The sequence below is a fragment of the Jaculus jaculus genome, chromosome 1 (genome assembly GCF_020740685.1).
Source record: "Jaculus jaculus isolate mJacJac1 chromosome 1, mJacJac1.mat.Y.cur, whole genome shotgun sequence".
NCBI lineage: Eukaryota > Metazoa > Chordata > Mammalia > Rodentia > Dipodidae > Jaculus > Jaculus jaculus.
Genome location: NC_059102.1, coordinates 11,480,161 through 11,495,435, shown reverse-complemented (window position 1 = coordinate 11,495,435; position 15,275 = coordinate 11,480,161). Strand labels below are relative to the sequence as shown.

General features: G+C 48.9%; 1 protein-coding gene across 1 annotated transcript in view; it reads left to right on the top strand.

Moving 5' to 3' along the window:
• The window catches only part of Btbd16 (BTB domain containing 16), a 51,251-nt gene extending 40,347 nt beyond the window's left edge, over positions 1 to 10,904 (top strand). Inside the window, exons 11-16 of the mRNA XM_045141768.1 lie at positions 93 to 184; positions 2,566 to 2,648; positions 4,426 to 4,503; positions 5,881 to 5,979; positions 8,317 to 8,505; positions 10,836 to 10,904. Of these exons, the coding sequence (XP_044997703.1) occupies positions 93 to 184; positions 2,566 to 2,648; positions 4,426 to 4,503; positions 5,881 to 5,979; positions 8,317 to 8,505; positions 10,836 to 10,904 (610 nt within the window). The remainder of the gene's footprint in view (positions 1 to 92; positions 185 to 2,565; positions 2,649 to 4,425; positions 4,504 to 5,880; positions 5,980 to 8,316; positions 8,506 to 10,835) is intronic.
• The last annotated feature ends 4,371 nt before the right edge of the window (positions 10,905 to 15,275 follow it).

The following is a 15,275-nucleotide window of genomic DNA, read 5'->3' as shown; positions in this document are numbered from 1 at the left end:
CCAACCTCTACGTCATGGCATGTGGGAGTCCTGGCTCATTCTGGGAAGGAGTTTGCTGAACGCTTTCTGTTCCTCTTTGTGTCTCCACTAAGCTTTAGCAAGAAGTGCTGCTTTCTGGAGCGGGAAGAAGGGCAGAGCTGGATGCCGCTCTTCCTCCGCTTGCGGCTGCATGGCATCACCAGTGGTAAGTGCCCGCATGACTTATGCTTGGGAACATGTTGGGGACCCACCTTGCCCTCCAGCCACCCCCCCACAAGGCCCCAGCACTCATTGTTAAAGGAATGAGCTGAGATATGGCATTGTTGCTTTCAAAGTGTGTCACCGATTATAAACAATACGTAGCTGCAAAGGGGTGTCTTTCTCTTTCCATTTCTTCCTTCTTTCCTTCTGTCTTTCATTCTCTTCCTTTCTTCCCTCTCCTCCTCCTTTTCCATCTTTCTATGTGTTTGAGACATGATCTAGCTATGTAGCCCAGGATCACATTCAAGGTGAGCCTTCTGCCTCAACCTCCTGAGCGCTGGGATTACAGGCACGCATGACCTGCCTCCACATAGGGCTCACTTCTTAGTCACTATTGGACACTGTAAGTAGAAACTGGATCCACTAAACCATTTGTGCCAGCAATTCAAGTTCCCAAGTTACCCTCAGCAGAAGGAGGTCCAGTTTGCTCTGCAGCCAGTTCTATTTCATCAGCCAGACCTCATTTCTTTGCATAAACCACAATGACTTCTGCTCACGATGCTGTCTGTCTGTCTTGCAACCTGTAGTTCAGCCTGGCTCCTCCCTTCCCGCTGTTCTGAGAGCTGAGAACTTGCAACCTCTCCTTGGTGTCCATGTGCAGGCTAACCACAATGATCACAACTTCTGTGTCCCGGCCCCTCTGGGCACGCAGAGCCCCAACATTAAGTCTTACTGGAACACGTGTGAAACGAAACACAAGCCCAGGAGAGGCGTCCACAGCTTGTTGGACTCCTTGCTGGCCAGACTGGTGGGCTCCACAGACTTGGGCATGATGCCTTCCGTCCCCTTTATGGCATTTATCAGAACCATTTCCTACAAGCTAATGTGATATTTCTATCACTGCACCCATCAGGGACAAGTTTCCACTTGAATACATGTGAGAGACAAATTGTTTTGATTGACCCAAAATCTCTGGGTCTGTGCCCAAGCTTATGGCTCCTTGACCTCGGCCTTTGGACACAGAAAAGGCAACTGCTACAGGGAAAGGGGAGGAAAATACTGGAATGGATGTTCTGAGCAGTCCAGGAGGCCACCCAGAGAGACAGCTGCATCTGAAAGGGCCTTTGATAAACTGTTTCAAGCCATTTGAGCCCTCTGAATTAAATGTATCAGGAAAGCTCAGAAATGCCTGGTAGAATTGAGTAGTTCTGCCCAAGTTGCAACCAGATATTCCAACACTGATAATAATCGTTTCAAACCCTGCTTGGCCATCAGTGTTCCAATCAGCAGGCTAGAACACTTGGTTGAGGGGAAGCTGTAAGTTATGTGTAGCGTATGGGACCCAGGAAGGAAGAGTGTGTGTTGGGGGAAGTAGTGAAAAAGTCAAGTTTTAACTGGATCCATGTATAGTCTACAAATCTGCTTCTTTTTTCCTTTGTAATGTTTTAAAAATATTTTTATTGATTGATTTGAGAGACAGAGAAAGAAAGATGGAAAGTGGCAGATACAGAGAAAGAGAAAGAGAAAGAGTGAATATGGGCTTGTCAGGACCTTCTGCCACTGCAAACAAACTCCAGACACATGTGCTACTTTGTGCATCTAGGTTTACATGGGTACCGGGGAATCAACTCCAGCCATCAGGCTTTGCAAGCAAGTGTCTTTAACTGCAGAGCCATCTCTGTGGCCCTTTTTTGTAATATTTTTTGTAACACGATGAGGATGGAGATACCTTGGCAGTGCGGTAGATGATGGATCAAAGCTGGCCTTTGAGCGATCTCGATGCTACCTTCCTTTAACAGGGTTCCCCAGGTGCCTTGACAGCAATACCTTCTTGCAGAATTGCTAGGAATATATTTCTTTTATAAATAATGCAACTTAAATTTGAAACATCAATAATATAGCACAGAATATTTCCTATTGAGGTTGACATTGCCCTCCCCTCCAGTTTGGAGTGGATCTATTCATTCCTTTGAAATTTTCTTTACATATATGCATTTTTGAAAGAATAAATTTGGAGTAATAAAAAAATGGACTCTGGGCTGGAGAGATGGCTCAGCAGTTAAGGCGCTTGCCTACAAAGCCTAATGACCCAGTGCAATCTCCCAGTCCTCCCGTAACCCCAGGTGCACAAAGTGGCACATTCGTCTGGAGTTCCTTTGCAGTGGCTAGAAGCCCTGGTGCTCTCATTTTCTCTCTCTCTCTCTCCTTGCAAATAAGTAAAATATTTTAAAAAGAGAAATGGACTTTGTATATAGTCACACATAAGAGACCAGCGCTTCTCTGTCAATAAGTGCCTGATATCTCCCTATCTCCTTTCTGTGCATCAGACTTCTGAGGTTGTGTTATGAAAAAGCCTGTAAGCCTTTCTCCTTTTGCTTCCCCTAGGCAAGGAACTGGAAGAGCTGAGGCACATTAACTTCTTCCCTGAGTCCTGGCTGATCCGAGTGACAGCCAGCCACTACCACATAGTGAGTTGGCTGTGCAAGGAAGCAATTAGCAAAATTTACTTCCTCTCTGGCTTTGCCTTTTGTGGAGATTTGTTCCATATGTGAAACCTGTGGGCCTCTGAGGTCGGGACATATCTGGATCCTCTTCCAAAGAAAGCAGGGAGCTGGCCTGGAAGGAAGAAAGTGGGAGGCCCAGCCGGGCACCCAGATGCCGTGGGTGTTTGCCATGCTAGCCTGGAGATTTGACAGGGTGGGGGGCGTTCTAGTCACACTCCTTCAAACCAGGATACAAATGGAACGTGTGCCTATTATTGAAAATGTTCAAACTACACAAAGAGAGAAAGAGAGAGAAAGAATAAGTGCCTTTAGACCATCACCCAAGACAACCATAGTTAACATCGCATTGGATCTGTTACCTGTCAGTTATTTAAGAATATATAATGTAATCAGTTCCTAGCGCCATTTTCAATGGCTGCCAAACTCTCCAAGAGGATAGCAAATGCCACTTTGTTATTCCTTGTAGAAAACACAGGGAGTCTCCAACTGTGTCCCATCACAAGTGACAGTGTAGGGAATGTGTTTTTACCTAACAATTTATTTTGCTGTGGCTTGAATTATTTTCTTGCAGGAAATTCTCAACAGTAGAAATGATGACACTGGAAAGGGTATACAGTTTTGCTCTTGTCAAATATTAATAAATGTTGGGGACTCAACTACTTTGCCCCCAGAAAGAAATAAGCTGCCTCCCTTTACACACTTGGCAATGTAAAGCACTTTAATTTCAAATCATTTTTGTTAGCTGAAAAGGGAACAATGGCTCCTCACTGTAAGTTAGGCATGTCTTCTATTATGAGGAAATATGAATAGATTTCCACAGGTGCCCTTTGTGCATTGTCCATGCAAACTGCCATACTTCTGACGTGTTTCCAATTGTGTGTTTTCAGCAATAAAGCAGGGCAGTGTTTGAGTTCTGACGACATATGAGTCATGAGTTAAAATTCAACCAGCCTCACAAGTACTGATTGTGATGAGCGAGCCAGCACCCCCAGGCCCTGCTCCCTGCATGGGCTCACGACTCCACGGAAGGGCACTTCTCTGAGACAGAACTCTGAGCTATGCTCTGATACAGCAGCCAAAGGAACTGGCACCCTCAGGAAGTCCGCATCTCCCTCTTCCTACCCTCTGACCTCTGACCCTCTGGTCAAGTCTGCTTTCCCCCTTTGCTGCCAACATCACACTCCTGAGATCCCTCCCTCCCTAAACCCCACCGTGGAGTTATTATCATACAACAGGAGCCTGGCTTGCTCTTTTTAAATATATTTTATTTATTTATTTGGGGAGGGGTGGTGAATGGGCACGCCAGGGCCTCCAGCCACTGCAAAAATAACTCCAGATGCATGTGCCCCCTTGTGCATCTGGCTTACGTGGGTCCTGGAGAGTCCAACCGGGATCCTTTGGTTTTGCAGACAAATGCCTTAACCACTAAGCCATCCCTCCAGACCCTAGCCTTGCTTGTTCTTGATTCTTTCTGTGACCATGGTCACTTTTGACCTCATGATGGGGCTAGTTAGGTACACATTTTATTTCCCTAGTTATACTGCTCAGACGTTTCTCTTTCTCTTCTCTCCGCATCCTCTTAAAGCACCAAGGACAGTATCTGGCACATAGTAGGTTTCAATAAATATATGAAAACAGACCTGCCTCCTGGTCTGGGGATCCGAGAATGGGTGTGAAGATGGTGAGAGGGCTCCTGTCTGTGCCCTAGGCTGCTGGTAAGCTGTGTTCATTTCCCTTCCAGCTGGAGAGCGGGGGCAACATGCTCCACATGACAGATCTGTCCACCCAGGCTATGAGGTTTGGGCTGCTGTTTAGACAGGTACTGGCCACTGGACCCCAACAAGGATAAGGGCAGTCCCTGCTGTGCTTGGTAACAGACCTTTGTAGGGTCTCCTGTGATCATGTGACCTCTGGGAGGAGGACCAGCAAGCTTCTAGGAAATAAAGTTCCTAAGACAGGGGCCTCCAACAGGCCACACAGCAACCTGATGTGTGCCCCAAATTTTCCCACTAGGGCAACCAACTGTCCTGGTTTGTCTAGGACATAGGAGTTTTCCCTGGATTAGATAGTTTCCATTCCCAACCCAGGAGAGGTCTAAGAAAATGGTGAGTTAATCTTTTCCCCCAACTCGAACAATGACAGTTACCTAAGGCTCAGCAAGCCTCACTCCAAGTACCAGTTGAAGGTTGCAAGGGCCTTCTAAGTCTGTTCAGCTGTTTTTGCTTGTTTGGTTCGTTTTTGGCTTTTTCGAGGTAGGGTCTCGCTCTAGCCCAGGCTGACCTGGAATTCACTATGTGGTCCCAGGCCGGCTTCGAACATACACTGATCCGCTTATGAGTGCTGGGATTAAAGGCGTGTGTCCCCACACCCGGCCTGGCCACCTGTTTTGGTGGGTCCCCCAGGAGCAAACAGCAGTGGGCTCAGGAGCTCCCCACACGGCGTCTCTGCGCTCTGGCTCAGGAAGGTGGGGAGGACGGCAGCGGTGCTCTGCCTGGGGTCTGCTGTGATAGACAGAATTTTCAAAACAACAAAAACAAACAAAAAATAATAATAAAACCATGCAGTCCTCCATCTTCTCTAAAGGCAACTTAGCAATGATCTCAAAAGAATTCATGGAGCTGGGCATGGTGGCGCACGCCTTTAATCCCAGCACTCGGGAGGCAGAGGTAGGAGGATCGCCGTGAGTTTGAGGCCACCCTGAGACTCCATAGTGAATTCCAGGTCAGCCTGGGCTAGAGCGAGACCCTAGCTCAAAACAACCAAAACAACAACAACAACAAAAAATCAAATCATGTTTTAAGGACTTGAGACTCTGAGCCCATCATCTGAGAGACCCTCTGGCTTAGCCCTTTGGAAGTGGGCAGACAGGAAGCAGATTTCAGGGGCCAGGACTTCTATCAAGTGCCACAATTGTGGCGCTGTGGCATGTCTCATAGGACAGCCAGTATTGTTACAATCACTTGTCAAACAAATTGGCTCAGATGTGGGAGGAGCTCTGTGGGTCTGAAGTCAGCTGTGTAGTTCAAAACTACATACTGAATTTCAGGTCAGCCTGGGCTAGAGGGAGACCTGACGTTTAAAAAAACAAAAACAAGAAGTCAGTTTTATTGTCACTTGATTCCGTTTTGTGCTGTCCACTTGCCTTCGAATACTGATTGTATTTATTCCTCCTTGTTGCTTCCTTTTCTGGATATAGGAATACAACAGTTATTCAGAAAAAATTGCTATATATGGATACTTTTTTGAGATGAAGGGACTCAAACTCGATGCTACCACGTACAGTTTCTTCATGCAGGTGAGGAGGATGGACACAACCCAGAAACATCTTTCCAGCAGTCATCTGGGATCAGTCAGTTCATATGGAATTGACAGTAACTGATGAGTCATTAATTAGTTACTCAAACGGGGCCCCTCATGAAGTGCTGTTCACAGCAGGTATGTGAAGGATTGTCCACGACTCTCGGCATCGGGTGACTTCAGGTCCATGTTCGTATGGCTTCGGCTGGTAAAGCTAGGGCTCAGGCCCCATCTTCCGCCCTGCGAGTCAACTTAGTTTCAGTTAATACATGACAGCGATGCTTGGCCGACACGCATTCTTCCCTGGAGGGAACAGGCAGGGGCTGCTATGGGAGAGGGGACGCGTGGGACACCTGGGGAAGGCGAGAAGGTGACTTCTCAGTACTCTTGCTGGACTAGAGAAGCCTTGTAAGAGAAGAGTTTCAGTCAGACATTCATGAACATGGTGTTGCAGTCAGGTTTGCATTGCTGGATGAAATCACCTGACCAAGAGCAGCTTTTCGGAGAAAGAAAAAAGGCTCGAGGGGATGCTCCATGATGGCAAGGGAAAACAATGGCATGAGCAGAGGGTGGACATCACCCCCTGGCCATCATAAAGTGGACAACAGGAACATGAGAGTGTGCCAAGCACTAGCAAGGGAAAGCTGGCTATAACACCCATAAGCCTGCCCCCAACAATACCCCGCCTCCAGGAGGCTTTAATTTCCAATTGCCATCATCTGGAGAGACTAGCATTCATAATACTTAAGTTTATGGGGGGTGCCTGACTCAAACCACCACACCTGGTATACAGCATGAACTTGGCAAGTTCTAAGAACCTTCCACCTTTGCGATGGAGACAGTAGCAGGGCTGACCTCACCGGGTGGTTGGGAGTTAAATATGTTAATTTATGCAAAGGGATGCGAATAGAACCTGACATAGAAAGCACTGAATGTGTTTGGCTTTTTGGTACTGGGCATGGAACCCAGGGTCTTGTGCCTGCTAAGAATGCACAGTACCACTGAGCTATAGCTCAGCCCAATACTACATTTTAGAGATGATGGTGGTGGTGGAGAAGGACTGCTGTGTCCCCTTCACAGTTTGCTTAGAAATCTCTCTTCTTGGGCTGGACAGGTGGCTTAGCAGTTAAGGCACTTGCCTCTGAAGTCTAAGGATGCAGGTTCAATTCCCCAGGACCCACATAAGCCAGATATGCACAAGGTGGTGCATGCTTCTGAAGTTCGTTTGCAGTGGCTAGAGAACCTGGCACGCCCATTCTTTCTATTTGCCTCTTTCTCTCTTAAATAAATAAAGATATTTAAAAATAGAATATTTTTTAAATGCCCATCACGAGCCTACTTTTATAGATTTTTAAAAATTTTTTATTTATTTATTTGAGAGCAACAGACACAGAGAGAAAGACAGATAGAGGGAGAGAGATAATGGGTGCGCCAGGGCTTCCAGCCTCTGCAAACGAACTCCAGACGCGTGCGCCCCCTTGTGCATCTGGCTAACGTGGGACCTGGGGAACCGAGCCTCGAATCGGGTCCTTAGGCTTCACAGGCAAGCACTTAACCGCTAAGCCATCTCTCCAGCCCAAAAATAGAATATTTTAAAGAAAGAAATCTCTCTTCTTTAAACTCAGGGAGAAGCCAAGTTTTGCTCAGCTCTTTACTGTCACTTCAATCACTGTCCCTGGAGTCCAGGGGAATGTGAATGACTGACTGAATGAATGAACAAATGCTATCTGAATTTTAGTCTCAGTTTTACCGCTATGTTCTAATTTGCCCTGAAACCCTAATTTGCCTTGTCCCTTCTCTTCCTTGGCCCTCCATTCTTGGGCACCAGCTCCTCAGGCATCTCCCTAGCCAGTAGGTTTTGCTGGATAAAAGAGGTGACTGGGGCAAGCCACCAGTCAAACCACCCATACACACACTGCTTTGGAGTTTTAATTCTTTTTTTATTTTATTTTTTTGTTTTCCAAGGTAGGGTCTCACTCTGGTCCAGGCTGACCTGGAATTAACTCTGTAGTCTCAGGGTGGCCTTGAGCTCATGGTGATCCTCCTACCTCTGCCTCCCGAGTGCTGGGATTAAAGGCGTGCGCCACCATGCCCAGCTGGAGTTTTAATTCTTGCCAAGTGATAAGGAAGCTTGATTGGACGGCAGTTTGTGGGATAGTGAGGGATGTCTGTGGATTCTAGTGGCAACCTCAGGAAATGACCCCATCTGGAGAATGTCCTCTTGCCGGTCTGTCCACATACATGAAACAGAAAGGTTGTTTGTCAGGAGTTCCCTCTTGCTATTCCTGGTCATTCGGGTCACAGGGCCACACGGGATGGGTCGTTGTCTCGGCAGAGAATAAAACACACGGACTTGGAGTGCACTTCCAACGCGTGTGAGCACAGCACCACCAGCCTGCGGACAGACCGCCTGGTGAAGTACGAGGTCAGAGCCCAGACGCTGGTGGACGGCCAGTGGCAGGAGTTCAGGACAAACCAGATCATGCAGAAATTTGGGTTGGCCAAGCCCAGCTGCAAAAGCCACGTGAGTGTTCGTCTTGTCCTCCATCTGTGTCCTCTCTCTCTCAAAGATAATAGCTCAACAGACTGGCCTTTCTTTTTTGTTTTCAAGGTAGGGTCTCGCTTTAGCCCAGGCTGATCTGGAATTCACTGTGTCGTCTCAGGGTGGCCTTGAACTCATGGCAATCCTCCTACCTCTGCCTCCCAAGTGCTGGGACTAAAGGCATGCACTACCATGCCCAGCCAGACAGCCTTTTTTTTTTTTTTATGATGGGGAGTGAGAGTGAGAGAGAAAAAGGAGAGAGAGAATTGGCATACCAGGGCCTCCAGGCACTGTAATTGAACTCCAGATGTGTGCGCCACCTCGTGCACATGTGTGACCTTGCACACATGTCTGGCTTATGTGGGATCTGGGGAGTTGAACATGGGTCTTTAGTTGCAGGCAAGCACCTGAACTGCTAAGCCATCTCTCTAGCCCCATTTTAGTAGGGTTCCTGTGTGTAAGTGTGAGTGCACGCTATGACACACAGGTGAAGGGCAAAGGGCAGCATTGGCTGTCAGTCCCCACCTCATTTGACGCCTCCTGCTGCTTACCATTGCGTATGGCAGGCTAGCTGGCCCCCAGGCTTCGGGGATTCTCCTGTCCCCACCTCCCATGTTGCAAGAGAGGCCTGGGATTTGAGACGCTTGCTCCTGCATCCAGCTTCGTGTACCCCTGGGGAAGCAAACTCAGGCTGTCAGCTTGCACGGCCAGCACCTTACCCACTAAACCCCTCCCCGCCCCTCTGTTGCAGTCCGGTTCGCATTGCTGGTAGAAATCACCCAACCAAGAGCAGCTTCTGGGAAAAAGAGATTTATTTTGGCTTACAGGCTCGAGGGGAAGCTCCACGATGGCAGGGGAAAACAATGGCATGAGCAGAGGGTGGACATCACCCCCTGGCCAACATAAGGTGGACCACAGCAACAGGAGGGCGTGCCAAACACTGGCATGGGGAAACTGGCTATAAAGCCCATAAGCCCGCCCCCAACAATACACTCCCTCCAGGAGGCGTTAATTCCCAAATCTCCATCAGCTGGGGAGCTAGCATTCACAACACCTAAGTTTATGGGGGACACCTGAATCAAACCACCACACCCTCTTTTCTCTCTTCTGCCCTTTTTCTTCCCTCTCTCCCGCTCCCCTCTTTTTGGGGATCCTTGGCTTCAAGTCACCAGTGACCTACACAAACATTGTACTCAGTGTCTTAAGGAATAGCAGAGAACCCTTCTGGAATGAGATAATTTTTCTGTTTTGTTTATTTATTTATTTGAGAGTTACAGACAGAGACAGGAAGAGGCAGATGGGGGGGGGGATGGGCGCGCCAGGGCTTCCAGCCACTGCAAACGAACTCCAGATGTGTGCGCCCCCTTGTGCATCTGGCTAACGTGGGTCCTGGGGAATCAAGCCTCAAACCGGGGTCCTTAGGCTTCACAGGCAAGCGCTTCACTGCTAAGCCATCTCTCCAGCCCTAGAATGAGATACTTTTTTGACCACTGATAACTCTAATGTAATCACGCTGCTCACCAGGGTCACAGCAGACCCGGCTTGTAATATCAGCGGTTCTTTGTGTATGGAAGTAGGGAGTCTTAGTGGGGCGCAAGGGCTTCTAACACCTTCTCTGGTGACCAGGCATAAGCCCAAGCCCAGGCCATCTGACTGTCTCTGGCTCACCCAGCAGAATGGAACCCATCAACTCCAGGGCGGGGCCAGCATCCAGGTGGACTCGATACCTGGTTCAGCTTGTGACCACCACAGTCCCCCACCAGAAAGCCTAGGGAGGAAGTCTTGATCAGGGCCTCTGCAAGTGCCATGCCGGGAAAGGGACTGTGCCACCAACCATGGGGTCCCAGGCCCAGATTCGGAGGGCACCTCAGCATCGCCTGTGGTCTTGAAAAACCCCTGCTGGAAAGCAGGAGACCTCCCTGGTGGCGACACCCGAGGCTCCAAGGATGGGGCCTGGGTTCTATGCCTCTACAAGCCTGCCTGGGTCAAGCATGCTAGGCTGGGAACCAGCCTCCCCATTCCCTTTGTGGAATGCAGGCAGGGCGGGGGAGGGGAGAGGCTGGGGTGGGATGACTGACTCTCCCCTCTGGGGCTGGGGATACACTTCACCTCAATAGGGTGATGGCTATGCCCTTAAAATGTATGCACTCCATCATGTTTGAATTATGCCTGGAATGCTAGGTTGATGTGCTCCTCTCCAAGGGCCGTTCTGAAGAGCAGTCGGGACTGGGAGCGGCCAGTTCAGTCAGTCCACACCGGTGCAGTGCGCTCATCCTGAAAGTCCATTTGCTTCGCTTGTTTTCCTGTCTTAGGCCTTGAAAGTCCGGACCACGGGCATCCCGATCCATGCGAGTTTTACATTCCTTTTCCCAGTATCTTGACTTTCCAGAGGAATCTATGGGATCCCACTCCCCCACCTATCTGTGTAAAAGGAAATAAAGCGGCATCAAAGAGTGGAGTCCAGTGTTCGGCTTTTGTGCTCATTAGCTAATTGTGCTGATTCCCATTAGAACGTTTGCCCACGCTTGTGCCACACGATGGTAAAAGGCGACATAGATGTGAGTCCCGTTGCCAGCCTTGCCCGCAAAGCACCTGAATCCAGACTCCAGGGTGTGGTGGGTCACTTATGCAGAAGCAGGCTTCACCCGGAGCGCCAGTGTTTCCTGATGTAGAGTTCTGCCTGCTACAAGGACACACGCCTGACAGCTGTCCCTGGCAGCTATGGCTCAGCCAGAACAAGAGGCAAGAAGGCCACAGGTGATCACAAGGCACAAAGTCAATTTTTTTTTTTTAATCATCCCGCCTTTGTGAATGGATACTTGGAACAGTGGGGCAGAACGCATTCATTTTCTATGATAGGACAACATTGTGGGAGACAGCTTCACGCTGCTGGGGTGAACCTCTGATGCAGACACAGTTTGTGGGAGGAATGGGATTTGTTTCGGGCTTACAGCTCCAGGGGAAGTTCCATCATGGTGGAAGAAGCTGGTCCCCTTTCACAGATCCACGCAGACAGAAAAAACCACCACCAGCACCACGAACAAGAGCTAAAAATCTGGCAGCCAAACAACAGGGAACGCAGGCAGAGCTCCACACCCTGCGTACTGTTAGGCTGGGAATCAGATCCGCTCCCCAGTGACGCATCCTCCAGCCAGGCGGCTGGAGACCAGCTTTTAATCAACACACCTGACACTATTGGGGGACATTAAAACTACCACAAACATCATCCCACAGGCATTGTGACCTAAAGCCACATGTGCTTATTATGGTTTCTATAGCTCCACTGGGTCCTTTGTTAGGGTTTCATGATACTCTTTAGTGGCGAACTGTCTAGGTTTTCATCCAAAAATATGACCAAGGAGAATTCATGTCCAATTTCATTCAGGTTGTTGGTACGTTCATCTTCTTGTAGCTGTATGAGTGGGGACCCCAGGATCTACAAACAGTCCATACAGTGTGCTGTAATCCTAAGAGTGGCAACATCCCATCCCCTGTGCCCTAATCTCTGGGTTAGATGTAAGTCACAAGCTTTCCCCTTTCCCCAAAGAAGGGATTGCACAAAGGGACATTTTAGGGCATGTCTACACTCCGGGCCACCTACATGGTCTTTGGAAATGTGAAGGAGGATGCTATGCAGACAATGAGGTGGGTACTTGTAGTCTAATGACTTTGGGGAGTGGGACGCAGCTACGGGAGCCTGCTGCCCAGCAGAGAAGCCTGGAAGGGGGAGCTCTGGTGTGAGGGAGAAGCCAGGCTTTGAGAGCGCCACAGCTCTGACCCTCCCTGCGGCAAGCCCAGCGTCCCGCACTTCCTCGCCGCTGCTGCTTGCCACGGCGGAGCTGAGAGGAAGGGAGAAGCTGGGTTGGCCTCACCCCTGGACATGTGTGGCATCTTCCTGTGTGCCTGGAACAGAGGGGCCATGTTTCACAGTGTGTGGCTCCATATACCATAACCTGTGAGGGTTTATATTGACTGTCAACTTGACAGGACCCCAAATCACCCAGGAAATGAACCTCTAGCCAAGCGGTGGCTTGATTAGGGTAACGGAGGTGGTAAGACCCATCTTGACTATGGCGGAGGGTCGGGAGGAGGGGGCATCATCCCATGGGCTGGAGGTCTTGGACCAGATAAGGAGAGAGCAGGCCAGCAGGACCATCATTCATCCCTGTCTGCACCCTCACAAGTACGATCAGCTGCCCCACACTCTTGCTGACACATCTTCTCTGCCATGATAGAATTGTAACCTAAAACTACAATAAGCTGGAATAGGCCCTTCATCCCTTAAGTTGCTTCGGATCAGGGATTTCAGCACGGCAACAAGACAGTAACTAACACACGATCCTGCCACCGTCACAGGGCCCAGCACAAGGCCCTGCTCCCGTTCCAATGCCACCACCTCATCCCGCAGCCGGCCCACCACGGGCAGCATGTGTCCTTCGGCCCGTCTGAGGCTGCCTCGTTCTCCCTCGATTGTCTTCCCAAGCCTTGCTTCCGTTGTAGGATCCATTCTCTGTTACACATTTGTTCTGCCCGAAACCCCGGGACTATTTACGTCTTCCTGGCTCCCTTCCCAGAGCAAGGGTCTGATTAGCTGGTGCAGTGAGATGGGAAAGGATTCAGTCAGTCCTCCTTCCCCCTCAGGGCTGGGACTAGGCTGAGAGCCGTGAGGCCCTGGAACAGGCATAGTGCCTACGGATGTCAGAAAGCTCAGTAACCCAGACAAATAAGATTCCAATGAAAGGTTTTAAAACTCAGAATTGGGATGGAGAGATGGCTTAGCAGTTAAGCGCTTGCTTGTGAAGCCTAAGGACCCCAGTTTGAGGCTCGATTCCCCAGGACCCACATTAGCCAGATGCACAAGGGGGCACACGCGTCTGGAGTTTGTTTGCAGTGGCTGGAGGCCCTGGCACACGCAATCTCTGTCTCTATCTGCCTCTTTCTCTGTTGCTCTCAAATAAATAAAAAATAAACAAAATTAAAAAAAATATAATTAAAAAGGCCATTTTGATGGGCTTGCCCAAAAAAGAAAAATAGAGACCACTGCTGTCACTGAGGGGCTTAGCAGGTGACCCTCTGGCATGGATTTGGTGCACCTAGAGTTTTCTCTCTCTTGCCCACAACCTCCAGAATGCAAAACAAATCTGTGAATCTCTTTCACTGGCTAAAAGAAGAAATCATGTCTGTCGGTGAGGAAGCTCCTCCCACGGTGAGCTGTAATTCTGAGAATCCATTTCTCTCCACTAGAGGGGGAAGTGAGCTGAAACTTTAGGAGCTGGAATTCCAGCGGTTATCGTACCAATAACTGTGGGCTAACTCCACAATGCACGACCCGTTTACATCAACAAGGAGGGTCCAATGGGAGGGGGTAGATCATGGATGAGCCTAAACAATGGTACCAAACTGCCTGTATTGGCTGAAAAGAAAACTAATAAATTAAATTTTAAAAAAAATTAAAAGAAAGAAAATAAATAAATAAATTTGGTCTTGGCCAGGTGTGGCGGTGGATGCCTTTAATCCCAATACTTCCAAAGGCACAGACAGGAGGATCTTTGTGAGTGTTCAAGGCCAGCCTGGGACTACAGAGTGAGTTCAGAGTGACTTGGAAAATATAAGTTGAGACCAAACCAAAGACGATCTGACAAGCTCTTCTTCCAAAGGGTAGTTTCCTTTGACTAGGATTTGAAGACCCACAGTTACAATGCTGAGGCCCTGGCCCTGAGAACACACATGACAGTTAACGTTGATGTTACAGTTACATGGATGTGCTGCATCCGAAACCTCTCTGCTTGGTCCTCTCACCTTCCAGACCCAGCCCCTCCATGTGAGTTGGCCCACTTCGGTTCTAGAATCAGGATGACCTGAGTTTGAGCCCCACCCACCTCTGCCCCTCACTTGCTATGTGGACTTAGGCAAGACCTGTCTAAGGCCCAGAGTCAAATCTGAAACTGGTGCTATTACATTAGGCCATTTGATGGGATTTTTAAACCATCCGGTGCACTGTATGCGATACAGTTTACTCCTGTTCTTCACTCGAGGCTTGGAGTCACATCCTAATTACTGAAGGTCAACATGGATTCCGTGGGCACCAGAGTACTTTCTCCTCCTTGGCTGCTTCCCTGATAGGGGTGACCAGGCTGGACCATGGGCTCTCTCTGGTCATTCCGGCTGCATTCATGGGTCCTGATTCTAGGACTGGAAGAGCAGAGGGGCTGAGCTTGTGAACTGGGAGGAGGAAGTGAGCCACGTCGTATTTTACCATGGGCTCATCAGAATGTCCTAGAAAGAGTGAGAAACATCCTTTTTCTCCCCATCTCTTCTCCCCCCACTTTTTTTTTCCTTCAAGACAGCACCTGCTATGTAGCTTATTGTCACAGTTAGGTTCCCATTGCTGGCAGAAAACATCCAACCAGGAGCATTTGTGGGAAAATAAAAGGTTTATTTTGGCTTATAGATTTTTTAAATTTTTTGGTTTATTTTTATTTATTTATTTGAGAGCCACAGACACACAGAAAGAGACAGATAGAGAGAATGGGCATGCCAGGGCTCCAGCCACTGCAAACAAATTTCAGACACGTGCGCCCCCTTGTGCATCTGGCTAACGTGGGTCCTGGGGAATCGAGCCTTGAACCAGGGTCCTTAGGCTTCACAGGCAAGCGCTTAACCGCTAAGCCATCTCTCCAGCCATGGCTTATAGATTTGAGGGGAAGCTCCATGATGGCAGGTGTTGCAGTCTGGTTCACATTGCTGGTAGA